The sequence below is a fragment of the Hirundo rustica genome, chromosome 9 (assembly GCF_015227805.2).
Source record: "Hirundo rustica isolate bHirRus1 chromosome 9, bHirRus1.pri.v3, whole genome shotgun sequence".
NCBI classification, from domain to species: domain Eukaryota; kingdom Metazoa; phylum Chordata; class Aves; order Passeriformes; family Hirundinidae; genus Hirundo; species Hirundo rustica.
Genome location: NC_053458.1, coordinates 9,628,059 through 9,645,771, shown reverse-complemented (window position 1 = coordinate 9,645,771; position 17,713 = coordinate 9,628,059). Strand labels below are relative to the sequence as shown.

The 17,713-nt window shown below is 54.8% G+C and overlaps 2 protein-coding genes across 2 annotated transcripts in view; one reads left to right on the top strand and one right to left on the bottom strand.

Annotated features, from left to right (window-relative positions):
• Positions 1-96: 96 nt before the first annotated feature.
• On the top strand, positions 97-4,805 carry UROD (uroporphyrinogen decarboxylase). The gene is made up of 10 exons (XM_040073458.2): positions 97-171; positions 934-1,046; positions 1,125-1,204; positions 1,394-1,456; positions 1,555-1,752; positions 1,983-2,144; positions 2,444-2,581; positions 2,724-2,824; positions 3,067-3,133; positions 3,299-4,805. The coding sequence occupies exons 1-10, from the start codon at positions 149-151 to the stop codon at positions 3,461-3,463; spliced, it is 1,110 nt and encodes a 369-aa protein (XP_039929392.1). The 5' UTR covers positions 97-148; the 3' UTR covers positions 3,464-4,805.
• ZSWIM5 (zinc finger SWIM-type containing 5) overlaps positions 4,592-17,713 on the bottom strand; it is a 97,898-nt gene continuing 84,776 nt past the window's right edge. The window contains 8 exon segments of the mRNA XM_040073449.2: positions 4,592-7,045; positions 7,462-7,543; positions 7,839-8,002; positions 10,137-10,294; positions 12,057-12,192; positions 12,577-12,837; positions 13,304-13,441; positions 16,390-16,536. Coding sequence (XP_039929383.1) covers positions 6,183-7,045; positions 7,462-7,543; positions 7,839-8,002; positions 10,137-10,294; positions 12,057-12,192; positions 12,577-12,837; positions 13,304-13,441; positions 16,390-16,536 — 1,949 coding nt within the window. The 3' untranslated portion in view covers positions 4,592-6,182.

The following is a 17,713-nucleotide window of genomic DNA, read 5'->3' as shown; positions in this document are numbered from 1 at the left end:
GCGGGCAGCGAGGCGGGGAAAGATGGCGGCGGGAGGAGAGGCGGGACTACGTCGAGATGGCGGCGCCGGCGGGGCGGGACGGGGGCGGGACGGGGCGGACCGCGCCGCGTCGGGAGGCAACGGAGAGGCCGGGCAGCGGCGCAGGAGGATGGAGGGTGGCGAGCGGCTCCTGTGAGTAACCGGGATAGGGCAGGCCTGCGTCCCTTCCTAGTGTGGCAATGGGGCCATATTCCGGCGCCGGCACGGAGCGTACTGGTGTGGCTCTGGGAACAGCGATCCGGCACTGTGGGAGCACTGGGGACAGTGCTTTCGTGCCGAGATCCTGTACTGGGGACACTGGAGTGGCCCTGGGACTATGGTGCTGGCACAAGAGTCCAGTACTGGGTCAGTAGAGTGGCTGTAGGCGGGGAGAGAAGGGGGTGATCCTGCACTGGGAGGGATCAGCAGAGCCACTGCTGTGGTAGTTAAGTTACTGGTCCCAGGTGGAGGTTTTGGGGACTTTGTTCCCGTAAGCCCCGCGGTTGCCGGGGTCCCCCTCCCCGGCGCAGGCCGGACCCCAGCAGCCCCACAGCGGCGAGGCTGGGGACGCCTGGCCTGGCACAGAGCGGGGGGAAATGCCGGGCTCCGCGCCCTGCGCGTCCCAAAGCTCTCCAGGCAGGAGCAACTGGTGGCCCCGATAACTTAATCTCGCGGGCCCTGGGCAGCGCATCGCCTCTCCCCCGGGGGGGGGCCCGCGGTCCTTAGCAGGAAGAAGTCCTGGGCTGTGGTGGGGAGAATTTATCACATTAGGCACAGCTGGGCCCAAGCCTCTTCTGCGGTCAGGGAGTGGGGACGAGCCACTTACTCTGGTACTCTCTGCCCCAGTCATGGGGGCCTGGCAGGGCACCCAGACCCCTCGTGGGTGACAGCCTGCACCTGCTCTTTGCTCCGCAGCCCCAAAGGCTTCCCCAAGCTGAAGAATGACACGTTCCTGCGAGCGGCACGTGGGGAGGAGACGGAGCACACCCCGGTGTGGTGCATGCGGCAGGCGGGGCGCTACCTGCCAGGTGAGCGGTGGAGGTGTGCACGGGGGAGCAAGGGGGCCTCAGCAAGCACCCAGTAACATTTGTGGTGGTCCCTTGTAGAATTTCGGGAGACACGGGCATCACAGGATTTCTTTGCCACTTGCCGGAGCCCCAAATTGTGCTGTGAGCTGACACTGCAGGTGAGCATCACTCAGTGTGTCGCCGCTCCCTGCCCACATGGGGATGGGGAAAATCCCTGGCTCTGGCTATCCTTGGTGGCCTCAGTAAATTTTGCAACCCCTGGGGACTTGACTGCCTCATGCTTGACCAGGTCCTCCATGGGAAGGGGGTCGCAGCCCCTCACTAACATTGCCTCTTCCTCTGTTCAGCCACTAAGGCGATTCCCCCTGGATGCTGCCATCATCTTCTCTGACATCTTGGTGGTGCCCCAGGTGAGAGCCATGCCCAATGCCATGGGGAACAGCAGCTGGAAACAGGACAAAGTTGAGAGGTGCCCCATTCCTGCTTCTCCATTCTCCCCTGTCCCCAGGCACTGGGCATGGAGGTTGTCATGGTCCCTGGCAAAGGACCCACATTCACAGAGCCCTTGAAGGAGGTGGAGGATCTGCTGAAACTGCGTCAGAAGGTGGATGTCACCGCAGAGTTAGGTTATGTCTTCCAGGCCATCACACTGACACGACACAGCCTGGAGGGCAAGGTGCCCCTCATTGGCTTCTCAGGGGCACCGGTAAGTGATGTGGCTCCTCTGTGTAGGTTTCCCTGATGGGCTCCTCTGCTCTCTTGGCGTGAGACCAGCTATGGCACACCCCACCCATGGGTGCATAACGGGGCATTCAATGCAGGAGCAGCTGTGCCCCAGGCTCTGGGGTGCTCACAGGTCTTGCCTTCAGCACTGCAATTGGGACTTTGTGTCTTCTTTCATCACCATCACTCTCCTCACTTCACTCCTCCCCACAGTGGACGCTCATGTCCTACATGGTTGAAGGTGGTGGCTCCACTACAATGGCCAAGGCCAAGAGCTGGCTCTACCGTCACCCGGAGGCAAGCCACCAACTGCTACGGCTGCTGGCCGACATCATCATCGACTACCTGGTGGGGCAGGTGGCTGCTGGAGCGCAGGTGTGTCCTGGGGCAATGGGGACAGGGCCAAGAAGGAAGGCAGGGACTGAGGACTGAGCAGAGAGGGTATTCCAGAGCCTTCCAGCATCTGGAAGGAGGAGGAGGAGGAACTGAGGCGCTGCTCTCCCAGTGCAATGGGAAAGTGTTTGAGTCGCCGTCCCTGGAGGTACTTGATAGACAAGTAGATGGGGCACTTGGGGACATGCTTTTCTGGTGGATTTGGCAGTGCTGGGTTAATGGCCATGCCTCAGTAATCTTAAAGCTCTTTTCCAGCCTAAAGGATTCTGTGTCCCTGGCAGGCGCTCCAGCTGTTTGAGTCCCATGCAGGGCACCTAGGCCCGGAGCTGTTTCAGGACTTTGCCCTGCCTTACATCCGAGACATTGCCCAGTCTGTCAAGAGCAAGCTGAAGGAGGAGGCACTGCCCCTGGTGCCCATGGTGAGTCAGGGCTGCCGGGACTGAGCTTGATCTCTGGGGGCTGCTGGAGAGGGGTGCATCCCCTGGTACCTGCTTCCCTCAGTCCAACCCGTGGAGAGAGGTCTGGCTCACAGCAGTCACTGCCCATCTCCTCCCTCCCCAGATCATCTTTGCCAAGGATGCGCACTATGCCCTGCGTGACCTTGCCCACGCTGGTTACGAGGTTGTTGGTCTTGACTGGACCATCCGGCCCCAGGAAGCTCGGTAAGAGTGACACAGGGCTCCCAGGATCCCAGGCCAGGTACTCTGACCTCCTCCTGTGCCCTGAGCCATCCCAGGCCTCGACAATGCTGTTCCAAAGGTGGAGATAGTTGGGCCACCATGCTACAGCTTCTAAAGGCTGTGCTGAGGGGTCCTGGATGTCCTGTGGTGGGGGCTGCAGGCACCTGGCTGCCCTCAGCCTCTGTACCACATGCAGCAACTCACCTGCTTCCTCCTTGCTGCAGTGCACAGATAGGAAAACATGTCACCCTGCAAGGGAACCTGGATCCATGTGCTCTCTATGCACCCAAGGTGAGCCATGGCCATTGCCAACTGGGGCTAGTTCTGCCTCAGCTTCCCCACCTGCAGCACTGGCTCATGTCCCAGCAGTCCCCCAGGCTAGCTGGGGGGGACTGGTGGGGGTGAAATACCCTGGGCTGGATCCGTCTGACAGGTGGTTTCCTACCATACCTACAGGAGAAGATTGGCGAGCTGGTGAAGAAGATGCTGGAGAGTTTTGGTACACAACGTTATATTGCTAACCTGGGCCACGGCCTCTACCCTGACATGAACCCTGAACATGTGGGTGCCTTTGTGGAAGCCGTGCATGCTCATTCCCGTCACATCAACAAGCACAGCTGAGCCTGGGGCCTCTGGAACAGGACTCTGGTTTGGGCATAGTCACCTGTGTTGTCACAGGGCTCACTCTAGGCCGGGCTGCAGCATTAAACCAGGACCTTCTTGCAGCAGCCGTGTGGCTCTGGCTGGGGATGGGGAACTGGAGGGCCCTGAAGGAGATGGGGGCCCTGGGAAGTCATGGCAGGCTGCTGGAGGAGCACGTGTGGTGAGGGGGAGCCCTTGAGTCCCATCCTGCAGATCAAAATGGGGAAACGGGGATGGCAGCAAATTGTGCAGGATGCCTCTCCCTGCCAGGCTGCAGCATCCATGCTTGCAACTGAGGATGTGAGCCCAGAACACAACAGCCATCTCCTGAGGATGGATGTGCTCAGCCCTGCTAGGGAAGGTGGGCTGCCTGAGGCTGGCAGGATCACAGCCTGGGAGCTTGGGGCTCACAGCCCACCACTGGCAGAGGCTCAGCATCAGCTGTCCCACAGTCCTGCTCAAGTGGGAATGGGCAATGTGTTCTCAAGCCAGGATAGTCTCAAGGGGCTGGGAGACCCAGCAAGGCTCACCTGGGAGACAGCTGGCAAAGTGGCAGGAGGACCTCTCACACACTACCAGCACCCTGCCACATTGGCTGGGGTGGCAGCAGAGGCACCATGGCACTCCTCCTCCAGCTCCCAAAGCCTCTTTAGGACCATCCCCCTGGTCCCGGAATGTTCTCCCATGCACATCCCCATCTACTGCTCTGATCCTCAGGGCCAAGCTTGCCTGGGGCTCAGCAAATCCTGCAAAAAGCAGCCCAGGAACCCTGAGTTACAGCTCCTTGCCACCCCATCCCACACTGCAGCACACTCACTGTGGTCCAGGCTGGCAGCAGGATGGACCAAGATAATGGGCAGAAACGCTACTCTAGCTGGCATCAAGAGGGCAGTGTCTCCAGCATGGGCAAGGACCTGCTAGCGCTGTACATGGCAGGGAATTGCACCCAGAGGCAGCTGGGGTGGTTTGTCCTCACTCTGTCCCCCTCCTTGGGGCACAGGAGCTGGCTACCACAGGGGGCTGTGACACTGCTCTGCACAAGTCTGGTGACCCCCCTGACTGAGGGAAAGGCAGGAGAGACACAGGCAGTAATGTTCATCCCTTTTATTATTAAACATCAGATGAAGAGGTCGCACACACACATACACGCACGCACGCAAAAGAAAAGGAAAAAAAAAAAAAAAAAAAAATGGGGAAGGAAAAAAAAGAGAGAAACAGACTGCTTGAAGACCGCTATTTTGGTGGCGACACAGACCGAGTACAATTGGGTTCCTGGCCAGAGCACGGACACAAGTCACTTGCCAAACAATTAAACCAGACAGCAGATAACTAGCGCACGTTCTCTAACTACAAGTCACTGTCCAGACCGGCCCTGGCCCCCCCAGTCCTCCCATCCTGCTGGCAAATAAACAAACCAAAACTGAAGAGCCACCGGCCCGGGCTGGAGTGTGCCCCCAGCGCAGGGTGAGCCGAGAAGGGCCGAGCGTTGGCTGCACCACGGAGCTGGGAACGGTGCGGGAAGGCGACGCGGCTGCCCCTCCCTCCCCCGGAGCCGGCAGCCCTGGTGCCCGCCCAGGCACTCGCACCCTGCACCTGCGATGGGCTGAGTCCTCCATTGCCACATCTGCGTGTGTCTGAGCGAGCATCGCCCCGACATCCTTCGCTGTCCTCCAGCGCTGGGCTGCTGCTCCTCTGTCCGTCTGTCCTTCCGTCCCAGGGCTGTGAGTTGAGTAGATGTTCGCCTCCCCCCCACACCCTTCTTGCTTGCTGACGATGCCATGGGAACCTGAGAAATGTTCGTGTGCCTCCTCCTCTTTTGTCTGTGGTTTTGTGTGGGTTTTTTAAATAATAGTTATAATAATAATAACAATAATAATAATAATAGCAATAATAAAAATAATCGCCCCAGCCCACAACAATTTCAAGTATCCCCCAAATAAAAGACAGAATTATAAATAATTATAACTTTACAATTTAATAATTGACACATATACTATAGTATTTACAGTATCATAAATGCTTTTTTTTTTTGTGTTACTTTTAGTAAGCAATCCCTGAGAACAGTTACTTTTACTTGTTTTTATTGAAGTATCTTCACAAATAGAGGAGTTTGCATGTCTCGGGCGGGCAGGAGAAGCGCTCTGCAAAGCCATCGCTTTTGGTGACGCATGAGGTTCTAGTGTCGCAGGTTTCTTTGCTCGCTTTTTTTTTTTTTCCTTTTTTTTTTGGGTTTTGTTTTGTTTTTTGTTAAATTCCCCACATAAATTTTAAAGATTTTTCACTTTGCAACCTTCGTGTCCCTCCAGCAACCACGTCCTTCAGGAAAGAGGTATTAGATTTCCAGGTTAGCTTTTGGTATTGGCAAGGGAGGGCAGGGGGCTGAGTAAACCATCCTTTTTCCCCGTGGTTGCCTTTTGGTTTGTGCCCAAGGAAATCTCTGGATCCTCTCAGTGTGTGAAATGGTTAAATCCAAGAAAGAGTAACACTAAAAGAAAAAAAGAAAACAAAACACCAAAACAAACAACAGAAAAGAAAAGGAAAAAAAAAAAGGGGGAAACAAACAAAAAAGAAACAGAAGACCAGAACAGAGCAGCCTCTGCCAATGGGGGGAAGCTGATGTCCACTTTCCTTCCTTCTTCTCTCCCGAGTCCCCGTGCTGCGGCCAGACCCTGCCAGTGAGCGTGGCAGGAGCCGGGGCTCACCCAAACCGTTCTCGCACCAGCAGCATCAGTTTTTTCTTGCCTTTGTAGATTTGTTTAAGATTGTCAATGAACTGGGCGAACTGTATGTGCCCGTCCTGTGCCAGGAGGAAGGTCTCCCTGGCCTTGCTGAGGAACTCGATGAACTCCCCATAGTGCCGTGGGCTGATGTGGGTGAGCCGGGAGTGGGTGGTGTTGATGTAGGCGCTTATCGTCGCATCCAGCAGCTGCCGCAGGGGGGCTTTGTCAGTGGACATCAGCTTCCCCGAGTTCCTGCGCCCAGGGATGCCGGCCAGCCCTGGCGCCGTCATGGTGCAGCGGCGAAGGATGTCCGAGAGCACTGTGGCACAGTGCACGCTCTTCACCACCAGCGGGATGATGGCTGCCAGCTCGTTTTTGCCCAGAGAGTGGCTCAAGGCGCAGGCCCAGAGCACGTCATTGATGGCTGGGTGCGTGTCCTGGTTGTAGGCCAGGTTGAGATGCGTCATGGCCAACGAGGCCAGTTTGAAGGCTCGGAGTGGGTAGCCCCGGTGTTCCATGTAGCGGGCAATGGTGAAGAGCTGCGTGTAGGTCATGCCGGTGGAGGCAGCGTCAATGACGATCTGGTAGGCGGTCTCGAAGGCGATATGGTCCTTCTCGCAAAGGGTCAGGGCCGACAGGGCGCAGTTCTGGGGGTCCTTCATGGCACACTGCAGGGCCAGGGTGCGGGCACAGCTGGCCAGCTCTTCCCGCTGTGGGTAGTCCAGGCTCAGGCGCAGGATGGTGTTGTGGGACATCACTGTAGCCGCCACAATGCTGGTGGCTTCCGTGGGAGTGAACAGTGAGTACCAGCTCTGCAGGATGCTCACCAGGGCCCTCACTCCTGCAAGAAAACACCGGGGTCACAGCACAGCCCTGGAACCTGACTCGCTTCATGAGGCTCCTCTGAGACCCAGAGACAGCGTAAAACCAGCCCACAGCAGTGCTGAGCTGCTGCCTCTGCCCCAAGAGGGACAAGGCAGAGAGGGGCAGGCAGAGGGCAACTCACAGTGCCATACTGCAGAGACCACCACTGGCCTGGGCCAGGTACATGACACCCATCCCAGTCCCAAAACCAGTCATTGCTGCAGTCCCAGCCTTGTGAGCTGGTGCTCTGAGGTGAATTCAGTTACCCAGGAAGAAATGAGAGGCTCAGGAGAACTCAGATGCTCAGGGCTAAGCAAGACCCTAAGGATCCCCATGCCCAACCCTGCTCCCATTGCATGCAGGCCAGATTCCCCCAGCACACATGGAACTCACCCACTTCGGTAGCACATGTCACCAGCCACCTCACCATCTCCCGCCGCCGCCAGTTGAGGGTGGACAGGGTCATGCGCATCACCTGTGAGGCAAACTTGAGGTGACTGGCTGCACTGCAGGGCTCTAGTGAGGCCACCCAACAAAACAATGCTCCCCAAAAATCCCTCTGGTTCGACTGGCTACCAACTACCTGGCACTGCCTCCACCCAAACCACAGTGAGTACAGGGGCTTCCCAGCGCTGAGGTCCCATGATCAGGACCATGCAGAGATCACTCTCCTCCATCCACAGGATGGTTTGGTGGAAGACCATAACCAGCACAGCTGCCACAACATGGGGGACTGAAGGGCCACCAGCATCGCCAGCATCATCCCGTACCTGGAGCCCCAGTTCCAGTGCCACATTGAGCAGTGTTGTGTCAGAATTGCTGTCAGCTGGCGTGGCAATCTTGAATGCATCCTGAGCCAGCTTGAAGATCAAGGAAGAGGAGTGGATGTTTTTCTGGATGGCCTCCAGCACCGTGCGTAAGCGCAGCATGTCCCCTGGGAGCAAGCAAAACAGTCAGATGGCTCAGCCTTCCCCCCAACTTGCCCTGGAGCCCCATCTCTTGCCTGCATCATGTGGTGAAATCCCTTCACCACGGCCAGCCCCTCTGGACACACACAGAGGGACACACAGCGATGCTGGATCCGGCCCCACAGTCCAACAAGGTGCTCTACAACGGAGCACCACCCCCAGGAAGTGATACATCCTACAGCAAGCGTCCTCACTCAAGTTCATCCTCTCACAGAGAGGACAAACAAACCTGAGTGATCCCAGACATGTCCTGTCTTTAGCAGACATCTCCAGGCACCTGGATGTTCCACCCTGGCCTCAAGTTTGACAGCTGTACAGCAGCTTCTTCCCAGAAAAGGAGGGGCTTGGGGAGATGCCTAGTACCGAATGGCTGCAGAAACAGCAGTCTGCATCCAGGAACATTAGGAAGAAGAGGAAAAGCTGTTTGCTGCACAGACTGTCCTGCTCAGCAAGTCCCCTCTGCAAGGCTGGGCTGGGGTCACCCAGACTTGCTGCACCTTGGTCTTCAAAGTCCCAGGTCAGGCACACAGCACTCACAACTGAGACAGGCTGAACTATCCTCAAAGAAGGGGGATTGTGGCACAATACCCAGTGGTGTTGTGGGTCTCCTGCTACAGGAGGTGGTGGGTGCTAGGATATATGATGGCACCAGCAGATGGGCCAGGATCTTGGAAGAGGGACACATCAAGGCATAAGAATATCATGATCCTGCACCTAGCTTCTATCACTCCCTGTGGGACACAGGGAGTGGGACACTCCCTGTAGGAGTGTGGGAGTGGGACCTTTGTGGTGTGCGCAGACCAGAGGTGGCAATATGCCACACTGGGTTCCATCTTTATTTCTACTCCTAGTCATAGACTGAGCAGATGAACCTCATGCAAAGACAATCAAATCATGCACAGTAGTGTGAAAAACCCAGTGCTGCACCTGGACACACAGAGACATCTCGGGTGACTCATAGCTAAAGATATCACCTGCCACCCACCACAGCCACTTGCACTGCCACCAAAATCCAAGCCTCCCTAAAATGGCTCATGGGGGCGTCAGCAAGAGAGGCTGCAGGATCACACTGGGACATGCTGCAGCAGGGGAACACCTGAGGAAGGGGACAGTGGGAAAAACAAATGCAACCCAACAGCCCTACATCCCCAGCATAAAATCTTCACCCCATTAGGCACTGGAATAGAGAAAAAGACCTAAAGGATAAGCCAAGTACCAGCTCTTCATCCAGGCACTGCAAATCAGGCAGAACACCATCAGCCCTGGTAAAGCAGCTTAGAGGAGGAGGCTGGAAGGAGAGGAGAGGCTGCCAAGGCAGCAAGGCTGGAGCTTTCTGACAGCTCATTTCCCTTCCCTCTCACTGGGAAAGAAAAACCTGCCCTGTCAGGCTGGCAGTACCAGTACATCAGAGGACAGTGGTAACTGCTTGGCTCACGGATGCTCATGGGACACAAGACTCTTGCCATCCTGCTGGGGTTGGTTTCTGGTCGGGGGGGATGCTCAACAAAAAGCTCACGTTCATAATAGTGCCTGGGCAGGAACCAAAGGGGCTCAAGACACCAGTGAGGTGTCACCACTGATCCCATCTCCCACAAAAGCCACTTGTGGTTTGGTGCACAGGGAGGTCTTCTCCCTCCTACAGCCCATACAGGATCATTACCACAGGGCAGAAGAAACAAAGCAGAGGTGAAAGGATAAACAGCTTCAAACAAAACCATGGCATGACCCCACAACATACCTGGCAGGGATTGCTGGCCTGGCAGCTGGCCGTGCTGCAGGGCAGGCATGGTCCTGCATCGCCTGGCACACTACCCAGGACCTGCAGCACTGTGGCTGCAAGGCTTGCCTGCACCTCAGTGGAAATTCCCATCCTGCCCTGTTGGACCACGAGCCCTTTGGGACAAGAATCCCAGAAAACCCAGATTCCAAAGGCCAGCTCACTGTGCCCTGCTCACAGCAGGTTGCCAGTGGGGCACCCAGCCAGTCTCTGCCAGTGCCAGCAGAAGCAAGAGCTCCCTCCTTTCTCCAGCAAAAAACTCTTCAAAGCTCTCGCGCACCATCATCCCATCAACCCTGCCCCAGAACTGCCCTGCCACCAACCTTTGGCTGCCGTGAGCATGGTGGAGGCCAGCTCGCACTGCTGGGACTCCAGGTGCCCCAGGGTGAACCAGCGCGGGTACCTGCTGGGGACCACCGAGACCAGGTGGTGAGGGTGCGTCACATCTCCGGATGGGGCCGTGGTCTCCAGGACAGGCAACCTGAAGGGCGAGCGGGAGGAGGCAACATCAGACCCCAGTCCAGCCCCAGCTTCACCTCGTCTCCCTGAGGTGCTGCCAAGGCGAGGCAGGGGCTGCCTGCAGGCAGCTGCCTGCAGCAATGCCTTTGAACACATCCTGCTGCTGCGCACGTGCGGGGCTCCCGAGGCTGCGTGCTCAACACATGGGCACAGGGATCAATCTGAGACTGACTTGAAAGGGGGGAGAAAGATCCGTTGAGCGATTTATAAACTTGTAAGGAAAAGCATAGACCTCAGGAAAAAAAAAAAAAAAAAAAAAAAAAGGAAGGAAAAAAAAGTAAAATCCATCCTTCCCTCCTGCTCCTTTCATGTCAAAGCACCCGGCAGAACTCCTGACTGTATCATCTGGTTCTTCTTAAAACACTTGGTTATGATCAGAAGCAGCAGCACATTTCCCCAGGGCCCCTGCAGCCAGGTTAGATTGCCTGTTTTTGTGGGCACATCCAAAAACCTGGAAAACTTGGGGGAGAAGCAAGACTAAAGAAGGGGAGCAGGAGTCTCAAGTCACCAGCTGTGGTGACAAATCCTAAACCCCACAGTTGGTGCTAGTGTTGCTAACCTGATGGCTAGTTATGCAGGAGGGAAACTGCACCCCGGACATGAAGATCATCCAAGTGTCTCTGCTGTCCTCACTTGCAGGCTTGAGGTAACCATAGGGCAGCAGAAGCCCAGCCTTTTCAGCCCTGGACATAGACACCCCAACACAACACAGGGAGTCCCAGCTGGGAGCAGGGGGTGGGCACTAACAGATGGCATCCCTGGGGCCCTCGGTCCTGTTCAATGGCCAGGCGTCTCAGGTGTGGCAGGACACAGCGCCTCTGCACACCACAGAGGCCCTTGGCCACTTGTTAGGGCTGGTTGTCCTCCTGAGCAGCTCTTCCCAGGATAGGGGGATTTCACACTTTCCCCCAGGGCTGGGGAGAGATCACCCATTTAACTGTGGAAATGCTGCAAAAACGGTGATGATCTGGGCCAGGACTTTTAATGGTGGTAGAAGGAGAGAACACTGGGATGCTCTGGACTTGACAGCCCTCCAAGCACTGGCTTTCTTAGGAAATTCCAGCCTTTCCAAGACCCATCCAGCTCCTGTCAAAACAACGCAATACAGGGGCTGATGTCTGAAGTGCGTCATGGATTGGGAAGGAGACAGGGCAGCTCTCAGCATCAGCTGTTTCCCCGGTCCCAGAGACAGAAATGGGTTTTAATGGAGAACAGAGTGCAACTGTGTTCTCCACCTGGCTCTGTGACATTCTGGAGCCCGGGGCAAACCATCCACCCATCTGTGCCAGGATAACAGCCCTTCTTGCAGGCAGGGAGGGCTGCAGGGTGCCCGAGGCCTGGCAGACAGAAGGCAGATGACAGCTCTGTGTGTGCCTGGGACCTGCTCTGGCAGAAGATGCCTGTCACAGGGACAGGCAGGTGGTGGTCCAGCCTGGAGTGAGGGGCTGGGCGGAGCGCTGGGCCAGCAGACATTATTGGACCCATGCAAATCTCAAGGGATGGAGTTTATAAACCAGGAATCACTCAAATGGAGAGCAGGAACCTCTTTGCTCTGCCGCTGTGCCCAGTGGCCCTACACATTGCAAAAAGATCCCATGGATGGCAAGCTCCAAGCCTGCCTCCACTCCCATCCCTGCTCTAAAGTTGCAAAGCATCCCAGCTTCCCCACAAGCATAGGAGAGAGGCAAAAAGGGGAGCAGAGACAGAATTAAACATGCACCAACCTCATGGCCCGCAAAGCCAGCTTGTATGCCAGGTCAGCATCGTGGGGCAGCAGGGCAGAGAACAGGTATTTGGCAAAGGTGTGCATGGGGACGCTCTCCCGGTGGATGACTTCTCCCAAGCCGCTGAAGGGACCACCTAGGCAGAAGCAGAGCCCATCAGCCATAATTAGCACAGCAGGATTCGTGGCTGGGGTTTGCACCACCCCAAAGCTCTGAGGATCTGCTGCTCAGCTCCCTGGCGTGTTACTCAAGTGAGATCCAGGGATGCTCATTCCTTTTCCAAAAGAAAATAAGGAACTGAAACCACGTGCTTAGCACCCTTCTCCATATTGCCTGACTTGGGGATGCCAACAAACCCTTGCTTTGCCATGTGATGGAGTAGAGCAGCCATCCTACAGGCTCTGCACCACACCCAGAGAGGAACAAGCAGGATGGGCATAAATTTTGAAGAGGGCACCTCAGAGACGTTACCAACACTCGGCTAAGACACAAAAGTCAGCTCGATGAGCCAAGTCCCCACCTTCTAGCAGCAAGATGCACTGCTTCCGCAGGGTCTGCACCAGCACTGGGTCCAGCTCCAGGTCCTGCAGCCGGGCAATGATCTGCTCCTCATTGCGGCACACCTTGTCCTGGGCATAGAGACCTTCAGGCATCACTCTCTGCTGACCCATCCCCATCAGGGCCACCTCTAAGGCCAGGGACAGGTAGGACTCATCACCGTCTTGGCTGCCAGTCACGACGGGCACATGTTGGTACACTGGTGGTTTGGAGTCCCCAGCGTCTGAAAGGAGGCAGAGGAGATGCAGTGGGGTTAAAGACTCTTCCCAGACAGCAGAATCATTGCAAAGAAAAATCTCTCACTTCAGAAACAAGATTCACACTTCCCCTCCTGCCTGCTTTCGATTACCCAGAAATGACAGATGAAAGCTCCCTGAGGAAGATGTGGGCTTCACCCTCCCTTCCTGCCTCTCACTAGGAGATGCAGGAGACCCAAGACATGTGCAACAGGGTGCACAGCTGACACCAGAGCCTTCCCATGGACCTGCTCTGCTCTGGCTGCAAACTCTGGGGCTGAGAAAACTCAATTTCCCTCTATTCACTGCTCTCCTTGTCTGCACTGCAGCTCTGCCCTGGTGCTCCTGCCAAGGCAGAGAGGGGGGACTCAGATTCCAGGTGTCCAGAGTCCCACATCTGCACCCACTTCAGCCACAGCCACCAGAGAGGGATCCAGGAGGAGCACTCGGTACCTGAAATTTCAAGGCAATTTTCCTCTTCTAATCTACAGGCTTCGGTCAGGGTGAGAAAGAGGCAGCCGATGGGGTTCAGAGGGTGGCCCACCCAGCCCTCCAGGTTGGTGATGGTTGTTGCTCCTCGCTGCAGCAGCTCTGGGTAAAACAGAACAGGATGGTGGTAAAAGTAAGGAATTTAAAGACAAGTTCTGCATCCAGAGAGGCTTCTGAGACCAGAGGACTTATCCCACAGCTTGGGTCACAGGGACCTCTAGGGCCAACCCTGGCATGGTAGTACACAAGGGCAAGGAGCAGCAAAGAGCAGCCACTCTGCACAGACAACTGAGGGAGCAGGAACACACACACAAAAAGGTGTCCTTAGGGCCACACAAGAGGCAGCAACTCATTCTCTGTTCCAAGAGGACATGAGGGTCTGCAGAGTCCCAAAGATGAGATCTATAATGCCAGACCTGCAGCTCATAGACTGATTTACAATGGTAGCCTGAATGTTTCGTAACCACAAGCAGAAAATCTCTCCTGAGATGACAAAGACTTCCAGTGATTCTTAGAAATTCCATCTTTTGGTGATCTCAGGCTGGCTGAGCTGGCAAGGACCAGGAGCTGCTGACCTTCTGCAGCACTGCAGTAACTGACCCCGGCTCCCTGCCAATTGCAACTGCAAAAGGAGGAACACTGGGCTCATCTCCTGGTACGTTTACTCAGGAAATGCAAGGTAGAAGCAGCACACAGAGCCAGTTACTGCTGCTCTGCAGTCAGGCAGCTCCTCTCTAATGTGGGCAGCACTTGCCTGGGCAACCCTTACAGACAAGCAGACACAGCAACAGTGGGAACAAGAACATCCCTATGGCAGCAGCCTGAAGACAGCACGTGGGCAGCTCTGTCCTTAGCATGTGGGTATCAATTCAGCTTGGCTCAAGCAACTCAGTTTGTCTTCCCTAGGGCATGAGCAATCCTCTGCAGTGCTGCCAACTCTCCACCTCTGCCACTCTGAATGGGGCAGCACAACGCTTACAGAATCACAGAATGTCTAGGTTGGAAGAGACCTTCAAGATCATCGAGTCCAACCCATGCCCTAATACCTCAAGTAAACCATGGCACTGAGTGCCACATCCAGTCTTCTTTTAAACACATCCAGGGATGGTGACTCCACCACCTCCCCGGGCAGACAATTCCATGACTTCATCACTCTTTCCATAAAAAAAACTTTTTCCTAATGTCCAACCTGTATTTCCCTTGATGCAGCCTGAGACTGTATCCTCTTGTTCTGTCAGTTGCTGCCTGGAGAAAGAGACCAACCCCCATCTCACCACAGCCACCCTTCAGGAAGCTGTAGAGAGTGATAAGGTCACCTCTGAGTCCTCTTTTCTCCAGGATGAACAACCCCAGCTCCCTCAGTTGTTCCTCACAGGGTTTGTGCTCCAAGCCCCTCACCAGCCTTGTTGCCTCCTCTGGATGTGCTCAAGTGTCTCAACATCCCTCCTAAACTGAAGGGTCCAGAACTGGTCACAGCATTCGAGGTGTGGCCTCACCAGTGCCGAGCACAGGGGAAGAATGACCTCCCTGCTCCTGCTGGCCACACCATTCCTGACACAGGCCAGGTGCCATTGGCTCTCTTGGCCACCTTGGGTACACCCTGGCTCATGTTCAGCTGCTGTCACCAGCACCCCCAGGTCCCTTTCTGCCTGGGCACTGTCCAGCCACACCATTCCCAGTCTATAACGCTGCAGGGGGTTATTGTGGCCAAAATGCAGGACTCAACACTTGGACTTATTAAACTTCATCTTGTTAGACCCTGCCCATCAATCCAACCATTCCAAGTCTCTCTGTAGAGCCCTCCTACCTTCAAAGAGATTGACACAATGCTCCCAGCTTAAGTGTCATCTGCAAATTTACTAATGAAAGACTCAATACTCTCATCCATGTCATCAATAAAAATCCTGAACAGAGCTGGCCCCAGCAGAGACCCCTGGGGGACACCACTGGTGACTGGTCCTAGCTGGATGCAGCACCATTCTGCACCATGCTCTGTGCCCAGCCATCCAGCCAGTTCCTAACCCAGCACAGAGTGCTCCTGTCCAAGCCACAGGCTGCCAGCTTATCCAGGAGTGTGCTGTGGGAGACAGTGTCAAAGGCCTTGCTGGAATCCAAATAGACAACATCCACAGCCCTTCCTGCATCCACCAGGCGGGTCACCTGGTTATAAAAGGAGACCAGGCTGGTCAAACATGACCTACCTCTCCTAAACCCTTGCTGGCTGGGTCTGAAACTCTGGCCATCCTGTAAATGTTGCCTGATGATACTCAATATAAACCGCTCCATTACCTTACCAGGTACTGAGGTCAAGCTGACTGGCCTCTAATTATCAGGATCCTCCTTCCCACCCTTTTTGTGAATGGGTGTCACATTGGCCAGCTTCCAGTCACCTGCAACCTCACCAGTGAGCCAGGACTGATGGTAAATGATGGAGAGTGGCTTTGCAAGCTCATCTGCCAGCTCCCTCATCACCCTGGGATGGATCCCGTCTGGGCCCATCGATTTATGAACATCCAAGCAGCTCAGGCTCAGCAGTTCTCTGACTGCCTCCTCCTGGATTACAGGGGGACCAATCTGCTCCCTGACACCATCTACCAGCACAGGAGGACAGTTGTCCTGAGGACAAGACATCTTCCCACTAAAGACTGGGACAAAGAAGGCATTAAGCACTTCTGCCTTCTGATCTGCAGTTACTAAATTCTCTCCCGTATCCAGTAGAGAACAAAGGTTGGTCTTACCATTCCTTTTGCCATTAATATATTTGTAAAAACATTTTTTATTATCCTTTACAAAAGTTGCCAAATTAAGTTCAAACTGAGCTTTGGCCTCTCTAATTTTTTTCCTACATGCCCTAGCAATCCTCTTAAATACCTCCTGAGAGACCTGACCCTCCTTCCAAAGACGACACATCTCTTTTTATTCCTAAATTCGTTCAAAACCTCGTTGCCCATCCAGGCTGGACTCTTGCCTTGTCGAGGTGGAGAAGATTTTCCGACCGAGATGCCCCGGCCAGACATCACGAGACACTTCTCACGTAGCTCTATTCATACCTTTCTTCTGATGCTTATATATTTCCAGCTGCCTCTGCTGCTGCAGTCGCAGGGTGTTGATTATGGCAACAGTTAGTCGGAGAGCTTCTCTGGGATAACCGTGGGAGCGCAGCGCATCCACCCGAGCACAGGCTGTCGGGACGTGTTCTGCAAGGCAAGGACAGCACGGGACTCACGGGGCATCTTCTACTCATGTTCCCCACACCCGAGCTAAACTCCTGCTTCCTGTCTTTCTCCCTGCCCCTGGAAAGGAGGAATCCTAACGGGACTCCTGCCACGTTCAACCCACAGCAGCCACGTCAATACCTAAATCCCCACCTCCACAAAGCTTATCTAATGGAAGCATTTCCAACACACCGCTGCTGCAGTACGACAGCTCCAACACAGGCTGTTACAACCCTACCACTCGCTTCTCCTAAAATCTGCGTGGCCTCTCTCGATTTCTCTCGCTGCTCTCATGGCACGGGTGATGAGACACGGGCTGAGCATCCAGCACTGTGCTGGGGGCACTGGCAGACCTGGGGTGATGCTTTGAGCTGACTCCTTAACACCTCCATGGAGCGAGCTCTGCAGACATCCTGTCTCTTCTGCAGTTCTCCTACCTGGTGTTTTATTATTAGGAACGGTTGCACAAAACCCCCTCCCAAGACTCACAGTTGCTTAGGAATTCATCTGCTCCTGCTGCTTATTGCTCACCTGAAATCACAAGCAACTGTGGAGAGGATTATGACTGAGTGAGAAATTAGCAGGAGCAGATGACATGACATGCTGCATAACAAGCAGCAAAAATCCCATTTTCTTTCAAAATGTCCTACCGAGGGGAGAAAAAAAAAACAACCCAGGCAAACACAGATGATCTGAAGTTATCGTAGAGGGATAATTTCTATTCCTAGAAGAGTTCAGAAAGCTCTGGAAATGCAGACAGCCACCTCCACAAATGGGGTATCCACATCCCAAAGGTCACCCACAAGAAATACATGAGAAAGAGATTTCAGAACAAACACATCCATAAAAGAGATTCTTGTTGCTCCCTCTATTCATTTGCTAAATGGATGAAATATTCATCTTCTCACAGAATTCATCACTGGAAGTTGCTGACAAATCACCCTCCTCTCCCAGCACTGAGTCCCTGAAGAGGTGCCAAGAAAGCAAAAAGCGCAAAATCCAAAAATCATGGCAAATACATCAGAAAAATAACATGCACCAACCCGCTGGGGAAAGGGCTCACCAGAACCCAGATTAGGCTCAGGACAGGGGAGCTGTGGCCACCACGTCCCTTCCAGATGGAGCCCATGGATGCACTAACCTAGCACTGCTGCCTGTG